The 12,194-nt window shown below is 48.1% G+C and overlaps 1 protein-coding gene across 1 annotated transcript; it reads right to left on the bottom strand.

Annotated features, from left to right (window-relative positions):
• Positions 1–1,155: 1,155 nt before the first annotated feature.
• On the bottom strand, positions 1,156–5,084 carry MAP1LC3C (microtubule associated protein 1 light chain 3 gamma). Its single transcript, XM_514305.8, has 4 exons — positions 4,913–5,084; positions 4,738–4,793; positions 4,476–4,582; positions 1,156–2,357 (listed from the first exon to the last, which is right to left on the bottom strand). The coding sequence occupies exons 1-4, from the start codon at positions 4,968–4,970 to the stop codon at positions 2,135–2,137; spliced, it is 444 nt and encodes a 147-aa protein (XP_514305.2). The 5' UTR covers positions 4,971–5,084; the 3' UTR covers positions 1,156–2,134.
• Between the last annotated feature and the right edge of the window lie 7,110 nt (positions 5,085–12,194).

The following is a 12,194-nucleotide window of genomic DNA, read 5'->3' as shown; positions in this document are numbered from 1 at the left end:
TTTTTTTTTTTTTTTGAGACAGAGTCTCACTCTGTTGCCCAGGCTGGAGTGCAGTGACGTGATCACAGCTCACTGTAACCTCCACCTCCTGGGTTCAAGCAATTTTCCTGCTTCAGCCTCCCCAGTAGCTGGGACTACAGGTGTGCACTGTCATGCCCGGCTAATTTTTTGTATTTAAGTAGAGATGGGGTTTCACCGTGTTTCCCAGGCTGGTCTTGAACTCCTGAGTTCAGGCAATCTGCCCACCTCAGCCTCCCAAAGCGCTAGGATTACAGGGATGAGCCACTGCGCCCGGCCCCATGCTGCCAACTTCTAACCACAATAGTGACTCTGTGCTTGTCTAGTTCTGTGTTTAAATGGAATGTTGTGAAGATGACCCCTCCCTGTGCCGGCAGGTTCCTCTTCCTTTTCCCCTGGTCACAGCCACTCATGGAAGCAGGACCAGTAAGAAACCTACGATTAAAAAAAAAAAAAAAAAAAACCCGGGTGCAGTGGCTCATGCCTGTAATCCTAGCACTTTGGGAGGCCGAGGTGGGCAGATCACCCGAGGTCAGGAGTTCGAGACCAGCCTGAACAACATGGAGAAACTCTACTAAAAATACAAAAACTCTACAAAAAATACAAAATTAGCTGGGCATGGTGGTGCATGCCTGTAATCCCAGCTACTGGGGAAACTGAGGCAGGAGAATCGCTTGAAGCCAGGAGGCGGAGGTTGCAGTGAGCTGAGATAGCACCACTGCACTGCAGCCTGGGCGACAGAGCGAGATTCTGTCTCAAAAAAAAAAAAAAAAAAGATAATAATAGAAAGCTCATTAATGGGGGAAAAAAAATCCCCTCCTAGGGAGAAGCTTATTCACCATTTTATACACATGCAACATATGTGGAAGCATGGCCGGTGACTGCGCCTGTACTCCTTGACTCCACCTCTGCCCAATAAATGCCCTGCATTCACTTTTGTTCAGGGAGGCACTGCTTTGGGAAGTATCCCCAGTGTCCTCCTTACTTGTTAGAATTAATAAAATCCCCTTTTTAAATCCTCCTTGGGAGTAGTCATTGGACCGTCACCCACCAAGCGATCAAACCCACCCATTGTGTGGGTTAACTGTAACAGTAGTTAGCCATAGAGAGTTGTGATAAGAAGCCAAATAATAAAGCTCCTTTAAAATAAAGAATATTTATTTTAGAATACAGCTTGGCACATAGTAAACATGCACATGGTTTAAATGACTTCATGTTGAGAAGTTACAGCTTTGGCATAAATATATATGGTATAGAAAGACAAAAAGAGAATTACAGAAAATAACCAAATAGAGTGAATGCTGGGGAAATCGAATAATCTCTCTAATGACACAGATAAGAGCACCTCCAGATGGGCTTACCATTGTTCATGCTGGCTTCACTGGGTTCCACAGAGACAGCCTACAGGCCAGAGATTCTCTAGTACCGAGCCCTAGATGGGACACCTGCCCACATGCAGGGAGTGAAACCCGCTCCTCAATGGCCCTCCCACATATACCACAGAAGACACTTAAAATATTATCTCTAGCTCATTACACAAAACCATCACACAAGCCAACCATTTCTTATTTAGAATACGGTTATATGGCTGGATGCAGTGGCTCACGCCTGTAATCCCAGCACTTTGGGAGGTCGAGGTGGGTGGATCACCTGAGGTCAGGAGTTCGAGACCAGCCTGGCCAACATGGTGAAACCCCGTCTCTACTAAAAATACAAAAATTAGCCTGGTGTGGTGGCATGTGCTTGTAATACCAGCCACTCGGGGGGTGGAGGCAGAAGAATCACTTGAACCCGGGAGGCGGAGGTTGCAGTGAGCCAAGATCACGCCACTGTGCTCCAGCCTAGGCAATAGAGCAAGACCCTGTCTCAAAAAAAAAAAAAAAAAAGATAATTATATAACTTTCAAGAGCAGCCCACATTTTTCTTAGAAGGACACAAGAGCACGGAGCACAAAAAGTAAACTAGGAAGAGCCACCACTCTGCTGCCACCGGTTGGAGCTGATCACCCCAGGTATCCCTGCTTCTCAGACTCCTCCACTGTATACACAGGAGAAAACCAATCCCTTCTGCCAGCATCTGACAAGTCTGTCAGAGCACACATCCTTCCCGACATGGGCTAGAGAGGATTGCAGGGTCTGTCCTCAAGGCTGCTCCCATCCCTGGGGGCTGCTGACTCCAGGCAGCCAAACGTCTCCTGGGAGGCGTAGGTCATGTACACGAAGCCATCCTCATCCTTGTAGTCTCTGTAGATCTCTGCCATGGTTGCGCTCATGCTGACCAGGCTCTTGTTGTTCACCAGCAAGTAAAAGGCTTCCGTGGCTCTCAGGACCATGCGGCTCCTGGGATGGGCAGGAGGGTGGTGAGGGTGTGGCCTGTGAGACAGCCCAGGGATCTGCAGCCTCATGACACTCAAGAAGACTGAATTGCTCCCTTCTTCTTCCCTGAGATTTAGGAACTACAAGGCTTCCCAGTTGGGTCAAAAGGGTGAGGCCATTCCATGGATGAAATATGACAACACAAACAGGATGAGGAAACATGACAACACAAAAATGCTAAGCAAATAACTTCTATTTGTTATGAAATTAAAGCTATTGGGCTGGGTGCAGTGGCTCACACCTCTAATCCCAGCACTTTGGGAAGCCAAGGCAGGCAGCTCACGAGGTCAAGAGATCGAGGCCATCCTGGCCAACATGGTGAAACCTGGTCTCTACTAAAAATACAAAAATTAGCTGGGTGTGGTGGCGTGAACCTGTAGTCCCAGCTACTCGGGAGGCTGAGGCAGGAGAACCGGGAGGCGGAGGTTGCAGTGAGCCGAAATTGCGCCACTGCACTCCAGCCTGGTGACAGAGCAAGACTGCATCTCAAAAAAAAAAAAAAAGAAAAAAAAGAAAAGAAAAGAAATTAAAGCTATTTCCCTAGAAGTACAAAGGTGATGCACAGTCTCGCTGATATTTCACTTTTTTTTTTTTATTCCCCTGCCTCAGCCTCCCAAGTAGCTGGGATGACAGGCACGCAACACCACACCTGGATAATTTTTGTATTTTTAGTAGAGACGGGGTTTCGCCATGTTGGCCAGGCTGGTCTTGAACTCCTGACCTCAGGTAATCTGCCCTGCCTTGGCTTCCCAAAGTGCTGGGATTACAGTGTGAGCCACTGCGCCTGGCCCTAATCCTAACTTTCATTCTCCCTTGGCCATCTTCCATTCACACTGAACTAACTTTAACATGTAAGTTTGCCTAGAGAGAGGAAATCAGAATGCTCTTAACTCAGTAAAACAAAATAAAAAGAGGCCTGGGCAACATCGTGAGACCCCCATCTCTACAGAACATTTTTAAAATTAGCCGGGCACGGTGGTGCTTTCCTGTAGTCCCAGCTACTCAGGAGGCTGAGATGGGAGGATCGCCTGAGCCCAGAAAGCCAAGGCTGAAGTGAACTAGGATCACACCACTGCACTCCAGCCTAGGCGACAGAGCTAAATAAAGCAAAATAAAAAGACACTCATTCATCGTGTGTTCTCAAAAAAACAGGCTGCAACAGCGATGCAGCTTCCAAGCACTTTTCAACCCTGTTGAAAACTTACTCATCGGGTGTATTTACTTTACTCCCAAATCATTTTTTACTGAATCCATGTGTCAAGTGATGTCCTTTATGCTTTAAGAATAGCTGCCTGTTCTTTGCTGTACCTCTGGCTTAACCAAGGGAGGAGTGTGTTTGGGGGATGCTTTTCTCTCTCAGTGTTCTGAGCAGGGAACGTTTCCTTTGGGGAGAAGTCCCCACCCCTAGGCACACATACACTTGGAAAAGGTGCTGGTCTCTGCAACGGACGCGCAGACTCGGTTTCACACAAGATCTGAAAGAAAGGATCTCCCGGACTAGCTTGAGAGCCAAGACTAACTACTTTAGGAAATTCTTAGAAATGTTGGCAGGTCTTTTTTGTTGTTGTCGTTGTCTGAGGGATTCTCCTTACCTGTTTAAAATAGAGTAATTCTTTATTTTTGAGACAGAGTTTCACTCTTGTTGCCCAGGCTGGAGTGCAGTGGAGCAATCTCGGCTCACTGTAACCTCCGCCTCCCAGGTTCAAGCGATTCTCCTGCCTCAGCCTCCCAAATAGCTAGGATTGCAGGCACCCGCCACCACGCCTAGCTAATTTTTGTATTTTTAGTAGAGACAGGGTTTCACCACGTTGGCCAGGCTGGTCTCAAACTCCTGAGCTCTGCGATCCACCTGCCTCAGCCTTCCAAAGTGCTGGGATTACTGCGCCCGGGTTTAAAATAGAGTAATTCTAAGAGCATCTTTTCAGGGTACTAGTGAATCTAAAAGATGACTTCAAAAAAATCTCTTTCCTCTCTTCCCCTGACGTGCCCCCATCCCCAAAATAAAACTGCCAAACGAAGAAAGCCGAACAGCCCCGGCGCACCCAGCGCACCTTCCTCCCGGGCATGCTCTGCGCCACCTACCGGATGATGCTGAGGAACTGGGTCATGGTCAGCTCCTGCGGGACCAGGAACTTGGTTTTATCCAGCAGGGGCAGGAACGTCTCCCTGGGGTAGCGCTCCACTATCACCTGTCAAGAGTGTCAATCCTTAAGAATGTGACTCAGCGTGAGTATCAGGAACTTGGAACAGACAGAGGGAAGCTGTTGGCTGCTCTTGGTTTTTCAGAGAACAGGATCGGAACCCCACCCCCACGCCCCCCAGCGGAAGTCCAGTGGTGTCTTACCGGGATTTTGTTGGGGAACTTTGCCCGGATTCCAGCAACTTCCTCTTGTCTGATTGCTGTGAATATTTCAAGCACAAGAGAAGAAGCAAAGATCAAGAGAAGAAGCAAAGATCAAGAGAAGGCCAGATCTGCTCCTCTCTTTAGATAACCCAGAAAGCTACCCCAAGAAATTTACCCAAGCTTTTCCTCTGCTTGAAAGGTCTGACGCTTGGGATTTTCTGTGGAGGCGGCATTGCACTCAACAGCTGTGTCTGTTTTAAAAAAGAAAAAAAACTGTCCCGCAACCAGGAACCTAACTCATTCCTCCAGCTGCTTCCAAACTGCCTGCAGGAGCCTGAAGGAGGCCCTTATGTAGGGCTGAGTGACATCAGGCCTCTCCTCTCCCTCCCCTCTCCCCACTCCCCCTCCCTGGGCAGCAGGAGGTCAGTTCTGATGGAAATGGAATCGCCACCTGCTTGCTGGTCAGAGAAAGCCACTTTGTTCATGACCAGTTCAAGATGTTTCTTTGCAAAAGAAATTAGGGTTTGTAATAAAATCATTGGCTGGGCAGCGGACTGTGGAGAGGTAAAACTGCCTTGTGCTGGGATGTTTTTGTCCTTCAGTAGCAAGGCGGGGGTCCAAGCTGGATCCACCTCAGCCTGAAGTGTGCTGTGTAGTTCTCACAACGGTCCATGCCCTTTATCACAGAAGGAAACCTGTACTAAGAAAGGTGAAGTGATTTGCTCGAGGGCACACAGCTAGTAAGAGAAGCGGTATGGATTAAAACCTAGAGCTGTACACTGGGTGCAGTGGCCCACGCCTGTAATCCCAGCACTTGGGAGGCCAAGGCGGGTGGATCACCTGGCCAACATGCTGAAACCCCATCTCTACTAAAAACACAAAAATTAGCCGGAGGTGGTGGCGGGCACCTGTAATCCCAGCTACTCAGGAGGCTGAGGCAAGAGAATCGCTTGAACCCAGGAGGCGGAGGTTGTAGTGAGCTCAGGTCACCCCATTGCACTCCAACCTCGGCAACAAGAGCGAAACTTCATCTCAAAACAAAAAAACAAAAAAAACCCAGAGTTGTTACAAGGAAGTCCAAGTACTACACTCCAGTATATTCTGTCACTTAGTTTTCTCTGGGATAAAAGAAGGAAGGAAGGACAATTGTCCCCAAGATCTCGCTTTTAGAGTTAAGAAACTGGGCCTCTGGTCATACATAGGGGAAACCAAACTCCATTTCTCCTATATTCTCACAACACAGATCACTTTTGACACTAGATGTGTGTGTGTGTGTGGTTCCCCATACACCGAGCAATCAGTTCTACAGTGGACACCAGCTAGGTGTCCTCCAATCCAACTCTGACACTGTCTACCTGGAGACAGCATCAGATCGGGCTGAAGGCTCTGTCCCACAAGACTGTCCCCCACTTTCAATGCCGATTGCAAGCCCCAAGTTGTGTTTGTTGTTTTTTTGCTTGTTTGAAACAGAGTCTTGCTCTGTTGCCCAGGCTGGAATGTAGTGGCACGATCTCAGCTCACTGCAATCTCTGCCTCCTGAGTTCAAGCGATTTCTCCTGAGTAGCTGAGATTACAGGCACATGACACCACGCCTGGCTAATTTGTGTGTTTTTAGTAGAGAAGGGGTTTCGCCATGTTGGCTAGGCTGGTCTGAAACTCCTGTCCTTGTGATCCTCCTGCCTTGGCCTCCCAAAGAGCTGGGATCACATGCGTGAGCCACTGCGCCCAGCCCCTAGCTTGTTTTCCCTGTGCTTCTGATCTATGGGACGTAAGTCAGGCTTCCCGCAGCCCCCGCCTTGGGTTTCATTAATTGGCTAGAATGACTCACAGAACTCAGGGAAACACATTTACCGGCTTATTACAGAGGATATCACAAAGGGTACAGATGAAGAGATGCATAGCGAGGTATGGGGGAAGGGCATACCACCCTCCAGGAACCTCCAGGTGTTCAGCTAGCAGAACCTAGGCCTTTTGGGTTTTTACGGAGGCTTCATTATGTAAGCAAGATTGATTAAACCATTGGCCACTGGTAATCAATTTAACTTTTAACCCCTCTACCCTCCCCAGAGGCTGGAGGTGGGGCTAAAAATTCCAACCCTCTAATCTCACCTTTGTCTTTCTGGTGCCCAGCCCCCATCCAGAAGCTACCCAGGGACTGCCAGCCATCAGTCAACTGATGAACTAAAAAAAGACACATTGCCAGGCACGGTGGCTCACGCCTGTAATCCCAGCACTTTGGGAGACCAAGGTGGGTGGATCACTTGAGGTCAGGAGTTTGATACCAGCTTGGCCAACATCATGAAACCCTGTCTCTACTAAAATACAAAAAAATTAGCTGGGCGTGGTGGTGGTTGCCTGTAATCCCAGCTACTAGGGAGACTGAGGTAGGAGAATGGCTTGAACCTGGGAGGTGGAGCTTGCAGTAAGCCGAGATTGTGCCACTGCACTCCAGCCTGGGCAACAGAGCAAGACTCCACCTCAGAAAAAAATAAAAATAAAAAATAAAAATAAAAAAAGACACCACTTTGAAAATTCCAAGGATTCCACCGGGTGCAGTGGCTCACACCTATAATCCCAGCACTTTAGGAGGCGGAGGCGGGCAGATCACCTGAGGTCAGGAGTTCAAGATCCACTTGGCCATCATGGTGAAACCCCCATCTTCACTAAAAATACAATAATTTGCCAGGCATGGTGGTGGGTGCCTGTAATCCCAGCTACTCAGAATCCTGAGGTAGGAGAATCACTTGAACCCAGGAGGCGGAGGTTGAAGTGAGCCGAGATTGCACCACTGCACTCCAGCCTGGGCAACAGAGTGAGACTTCGTCTCAAAAACAAAAAACAGAAACAAACAAAAAAGAAAATTCCAAGAATTTTTAGAACTTGTATGCCAGGAAATTGAATGAAAACTAAATATGTATTTCTCAATATCACAGGGCCTGAGAAATTAATCCCTTGCCTGGGCTCAAAAGGGCAAGACACAGCTCTTCCAGTTCCTACGGCCAGGAGTTGCTTCCCGGTACTTACACCCATCCAGGTAGCCCCTCAGACTCTGCACGGCCAGAAGGCTTGCGTTTCCTTTGTTGTTAGCAGTGTATGCCATGATTTTCTGTAGTCATTCAGCAGTGAAGAGTCTTAAAATGAACAAAATGTGACAAAGGAGAAGGAGGTAGTACATTTGCTGGTGAATTGAAGGGCCTGACTCTTGGGGCTTTAGGTCAATGATGAGAAATAGATGTCAAGAGATTAAATGATGGCATCATTGAAGAGATAAGTGGCCTCATCCTCTTTCTCTGTCTTAAAAAAGAAGGCATCCCGTCAGGTGTGAATAGTAAGGAGCAGGTGTGCAGTGCTCTGCGCTAAAGTACCTTTCAAATCTGCAATCTCATGTAAACTTTCCCAGTTGCCTTGCAGGTGGGAAGGGCAGGCAGGATGCTCACACTGCTGTGGTCTAGATCATTCAGCCAGAATGTAAACTGCGCCGGGATCCAACCCAGATTGGCCAATCTCCAGGGGCAGCCCAGACTCTAAGACCAGGCAAAGTTGGTTCCAAGCCTGGCCCTCCCACCTATGCACCTTAATTTCTGATCTTGGATACATGGCTTCACTTTACTAAATACGGCTTTTAATGGTTATGGTAATCTGTAACTCAGAATAGTTATGTGAGGCTTAAATGAACTGGTTTCTGTAAAGCAGCTAGCATAGTGCCTGCCACTCTTCCTCGGTGTATGTATCTTCCCCTCACTTCCCCAAGCCATGGTTCCCCCAAATCTTTATAATCCGAAGAATCTTTATGTGCATTGAGGTCTGAATGCTGAAGGCAGAGGTAGAAGGAAATAGTGCTCAGTTGGGGCCAGGAGAAAATCAATCCCAGCTGTGGTGTTTGGTCAATGATTATAAGGGCTTTGAGATGCTTCTTAACTGCCTTGCGTTTGACTTTCTGGGCTGAGGCACGGGGATTGCTATCTAGTCCAAGCAGGCTTGCCTCTCAGATGGAATGGAGATGAAGGAGGTAACAGAATGAAGCACTGGGAAAAAACAAAATGCAGCAACACTTCCGGAATGCATCATCTTTCAGGCAGAGGAATGGGCTGGATCGTTTTTTTCTTTTCTTTTCTTTTTTTTTTTTTTTTTGAGGGGGCGGAGGGAGACGGAGTTTTGCTCTTGTTGCCCAGGCTGGAGCGCAATGGCACGATCTCGGTTCACCGCAACCTCCGCCTTCCAGGTTCAAGCGATTCACTTGCCTCAGCCTCCCAAGTAGCTGGATTACAGGCATGCGCCACCACGCCCAGCTAATTTTGTATTTTTAGTAGAGACGGGGTTTCTCCATGTTGGTAGGCTGGTCTTGAGCTCCCGACCTCAGGTGATCCACCCGCCTCGGCCTCCCAAAGTGCTGGGTTTACAGGCGTGAGCCATGGTGCCCGGCCGGTTTTTTTTTTTCTTTTCTTTTTTTGGGGGTTGAAAGCCATCTTTTGAGGGGAGCAGTGTCTGGTGTGTCGTCTGATGGCATCGTGCTCTTGGCTGGTGCTCCTCTGGCAGTGGAGTGAGACCTAGGTGGCTGGGAGGTGACCAAAACCACACACTATGGATGCTACATGGACCATGGGGAAGGAAATAAGAACAGTCCTGTGGAGAACAGCTGGAGCAAGAGTGCCCTCGCTGGATTAGGAGGTCTGTCTATCAATATTTTAATTTCTTTTTTGTTTTGTTTTGTGTTTTTGAGACAGGGCCTCACTCTGTTGCCCAGCCTGGAGTGCAGTGGGATGATCACAGCTCACTGCAGCATCAACCTTCTGGGCTCAGGTGATCCTCTTGGCTCAGCCTCCCAAGTAGCTGAGACCATAGGCTCACACCACCGTGCCTGGCTAATTTTTTAAATTATTTGTAGAGATGGAGTCTCCCTATGTTGCCTAGGCTGGCCTCATACTCCTGGACTCAAGCAATCCTGCCTCAGCCTCCCAAAGTGCTGGGATTACAGGCCTGGGCCACCATGTCCAGTCTACTAATATTTTAGTAAACAAAAAACTGGCCGGGTGCAGTGGCTCATGCCTGTAATCCCAGCACTTTGGGAGGCTGAACTGAGAAGATTGCTTTGAGACAGGAGTTTGAGACTGATCTGGGCAACAAAGTGAGACCCCTGTCTCTACTACAAATGTTAATAGGTTGGCGTGGTGTCTCACACCTATAATCCCAGCACTTTGGGAGGCTGAGGCGGGTGGATCACTTAAGATCAGGAGTCCAAGGCCAGCCTGGCCAACAAGGTGAAACCCCATCTTTACTAAAAATACAAAAATTAGCCGGCATGGTGGCGGGGGCCTGTAATCCCAGCTACTTGGGAGGCTGAGGCAAAAGAATCGCTTGAACCCAGGAGGCAGAGGTTTCAGTGAGCCGAGATCGCACCACTGTACTCCAGCCTGGGCAACAGAGCAAGACACCATTTCAAAAATAAAAAATAAAACACACACAAAAAGGAAAGCAAACTTCTTTGAAATTCATATTATTTGTTAGCAGAATGGATATGTTTTCAGTTGTCTCATAGAGTTGTGAGATGATTGAATGAGGAAATCTATTTGATAAACTCATGTGTATGAGATGACACAGTTGGAGCTCAATAAATGGGAGTTCTCTCACATCACTCACACCTCGTGAAGCTCAGAGCCTAGCCCACTCCGCTCATACTTCCTGGAACCTTTTGAAAGGGCTGTCTCAGCTCACTCTTTCCACTTGGCTCACCGCTTCTTCACTCCTTCAACTCCTACCATCTGGAGTCTGTCCCAACACTCATGCAGTGCTCCTGGCAGGTCAGCAATCACACGCACAAGCACTCTTTTTAGTCCTTATCTTATTATTTCATCTTCGATTCTTCAACATTTGGAATTGGCCATTTTCTCCTTTTCAAAAAAAATTTTTTTAGAGACAAGGGTCTCACTATGTTGCCCAGGCTGGTCTCGAACTCCTGGGCTTGAGAGTGATCCTCCTGCCTTGGCCTCCCAAAGTACTGGGATTACAGGCCTGAGCCACTGCATCCAGCCCATTTTCTTTTTTCCTTTTGTCTTTTTTTTTGTGACAGGATCTCACTCTGTTGCCCAGACTGGAGTGCATTGGCATAATCATGGCTCATTGCAGCCTCGACCTCCTGGGCTCAAGCCATCCTTCTACCTCAGCCTTCCAAGTAACTGGGACCACAGGCATGCACCACCACACTTGCTTAAATTTTTTACTTTTTGTGGAGACAAGGCCTTGCTATGTTTCCTAGGCTTGTTTTGACCTCCTGGCCTCAAGGGATCCTCCCACCTTGGCCTCTCAAAGTGTTGGGATTACTTATAGGCATGAGCCACCACACCCAGCCAACATTTTCTTTTCTCATTCTGAAAACTCTGATTTCAAGACACCACATTCTTTGGATTCTTCTCCCTGTCCTCTGACCTTTATTCTTGGCCCCTGCTGCTACCTCTCCCTCCTTTGCAGGACCACTTCTCCTTAGGGCCTGTAAGACAACCCAGTCTCAAGATTGGACAACTGATATGTGTGACTAAGATATGTCCTCATTTCTGGCCAGGTGCTGTGGCTCACGCCTGTAACCCCAGCACTTTGGGAGGCTAAGGTGGGTGGATCACCTGAGGTCAGGAGTTTGAGACCAGCCTGACCAACATGGAGAAAACCCATCTCTACAAAAAATTCAAAAATTAGCTGGGCGTGGTGGTGCATGCCTGTAATCCCAGCTACTCAGAAGGCTGAGGCAGGAGAATTGCTTGAACCTGGGAGGTGGAGGTTGCGGTGAGCCGAGGTCATGCCATTGCACTCCAGCCTGGGCAACAAGAGCGAAATGTCATCCAAAAAGAAAAAAAAAAAAAAATGCCGGGAGTGGTGGCTCACTCCTGTAATCCCAGCACACTTTGGGAGGCTGAGGCAGGTGGATCATGAGGTCAGGAGTTTGAAACCAGCCTGGCCAGCATGGTGAAACCCCTTCTCTACTGAAAATACAAAAAATTAGCCAGGCATGGTGGCACATGCCTGTAGTCCCAGCTACTTGGGAGGCTGAGGCAAGACAATTGCTTGAATGCAGCAGGTGGAGGTTGCAGTGAGCCGAGATCGTGCCATTGCATTCCAGCCTGAGTGACAGAGCAGACTCCATCTCAAAAAAAAAAAAAAAAAAAAAAAAGGTCACAAAACTTGTCAGCATTCTTATCTGTAGTAGGCAATCTTGTGAAAATGCAACAGACTTGATAGGGAAACGGGGCTTTAAGATGAGGTTCTGAAAGGATCACCAGTCCTTGCAACCAGCCCTTACAGCCAGCCCTTACTATGTATAGATTTGAGAGCCACAGGTGGCCTTTCTGACTCTTGATGTTGGCTTTGCCCTGGTTCCCCCACAATTCTCTCCTTGTTCTCTATGCTTTTCTGGGATGATTTTAATCATTCCTGAGGAGTTTCCTAAGGTGACTCAGCTTTTGCAATGT

Source organism: Pan troglodytes, chromosome 1 (genome assembly GCF_028858775.2).
Source record: "Pan troglodytes isolate AG18354 chromosome 1, NHGRI_mPanTro3-v2.0_pri, whole genome shotgun sequence".
NCBI classification, from domain to species: Eukaryota; Metazoa; Chordata; class Mammalia; order Primates; family Hominidae; genus Pan; species Pan troglodytes.
This window is presented reverse-complemented; position numbering and strand designations above follow the sequence as displayed.

Bases quoted from the DNA above. Each gene is read 5' to 3' on its own strand.
- MAP1LC3C (XM_514305.8), bottom strand. From the start codon at position 4,970: ATGCCGCCTCCACAGAAAATCCCAAGCGTCAGACCTTTCAAGCAGAGG. The intron at 4,583-4,737 runs GTAAGACACCAC...CACTCTTGACAG, and splicing joins AGTTCCCCAACAAAATCCCG to GTGATAGTGGAGCGCTACCC. The intron at 2,358-4,475 runs GTAGGTGGCGCA...TGCCCATCCCAG, and splicing joins CAGTTCCTCAGCATCATCCG to GAGCCGCATGGTCCTGAGAG.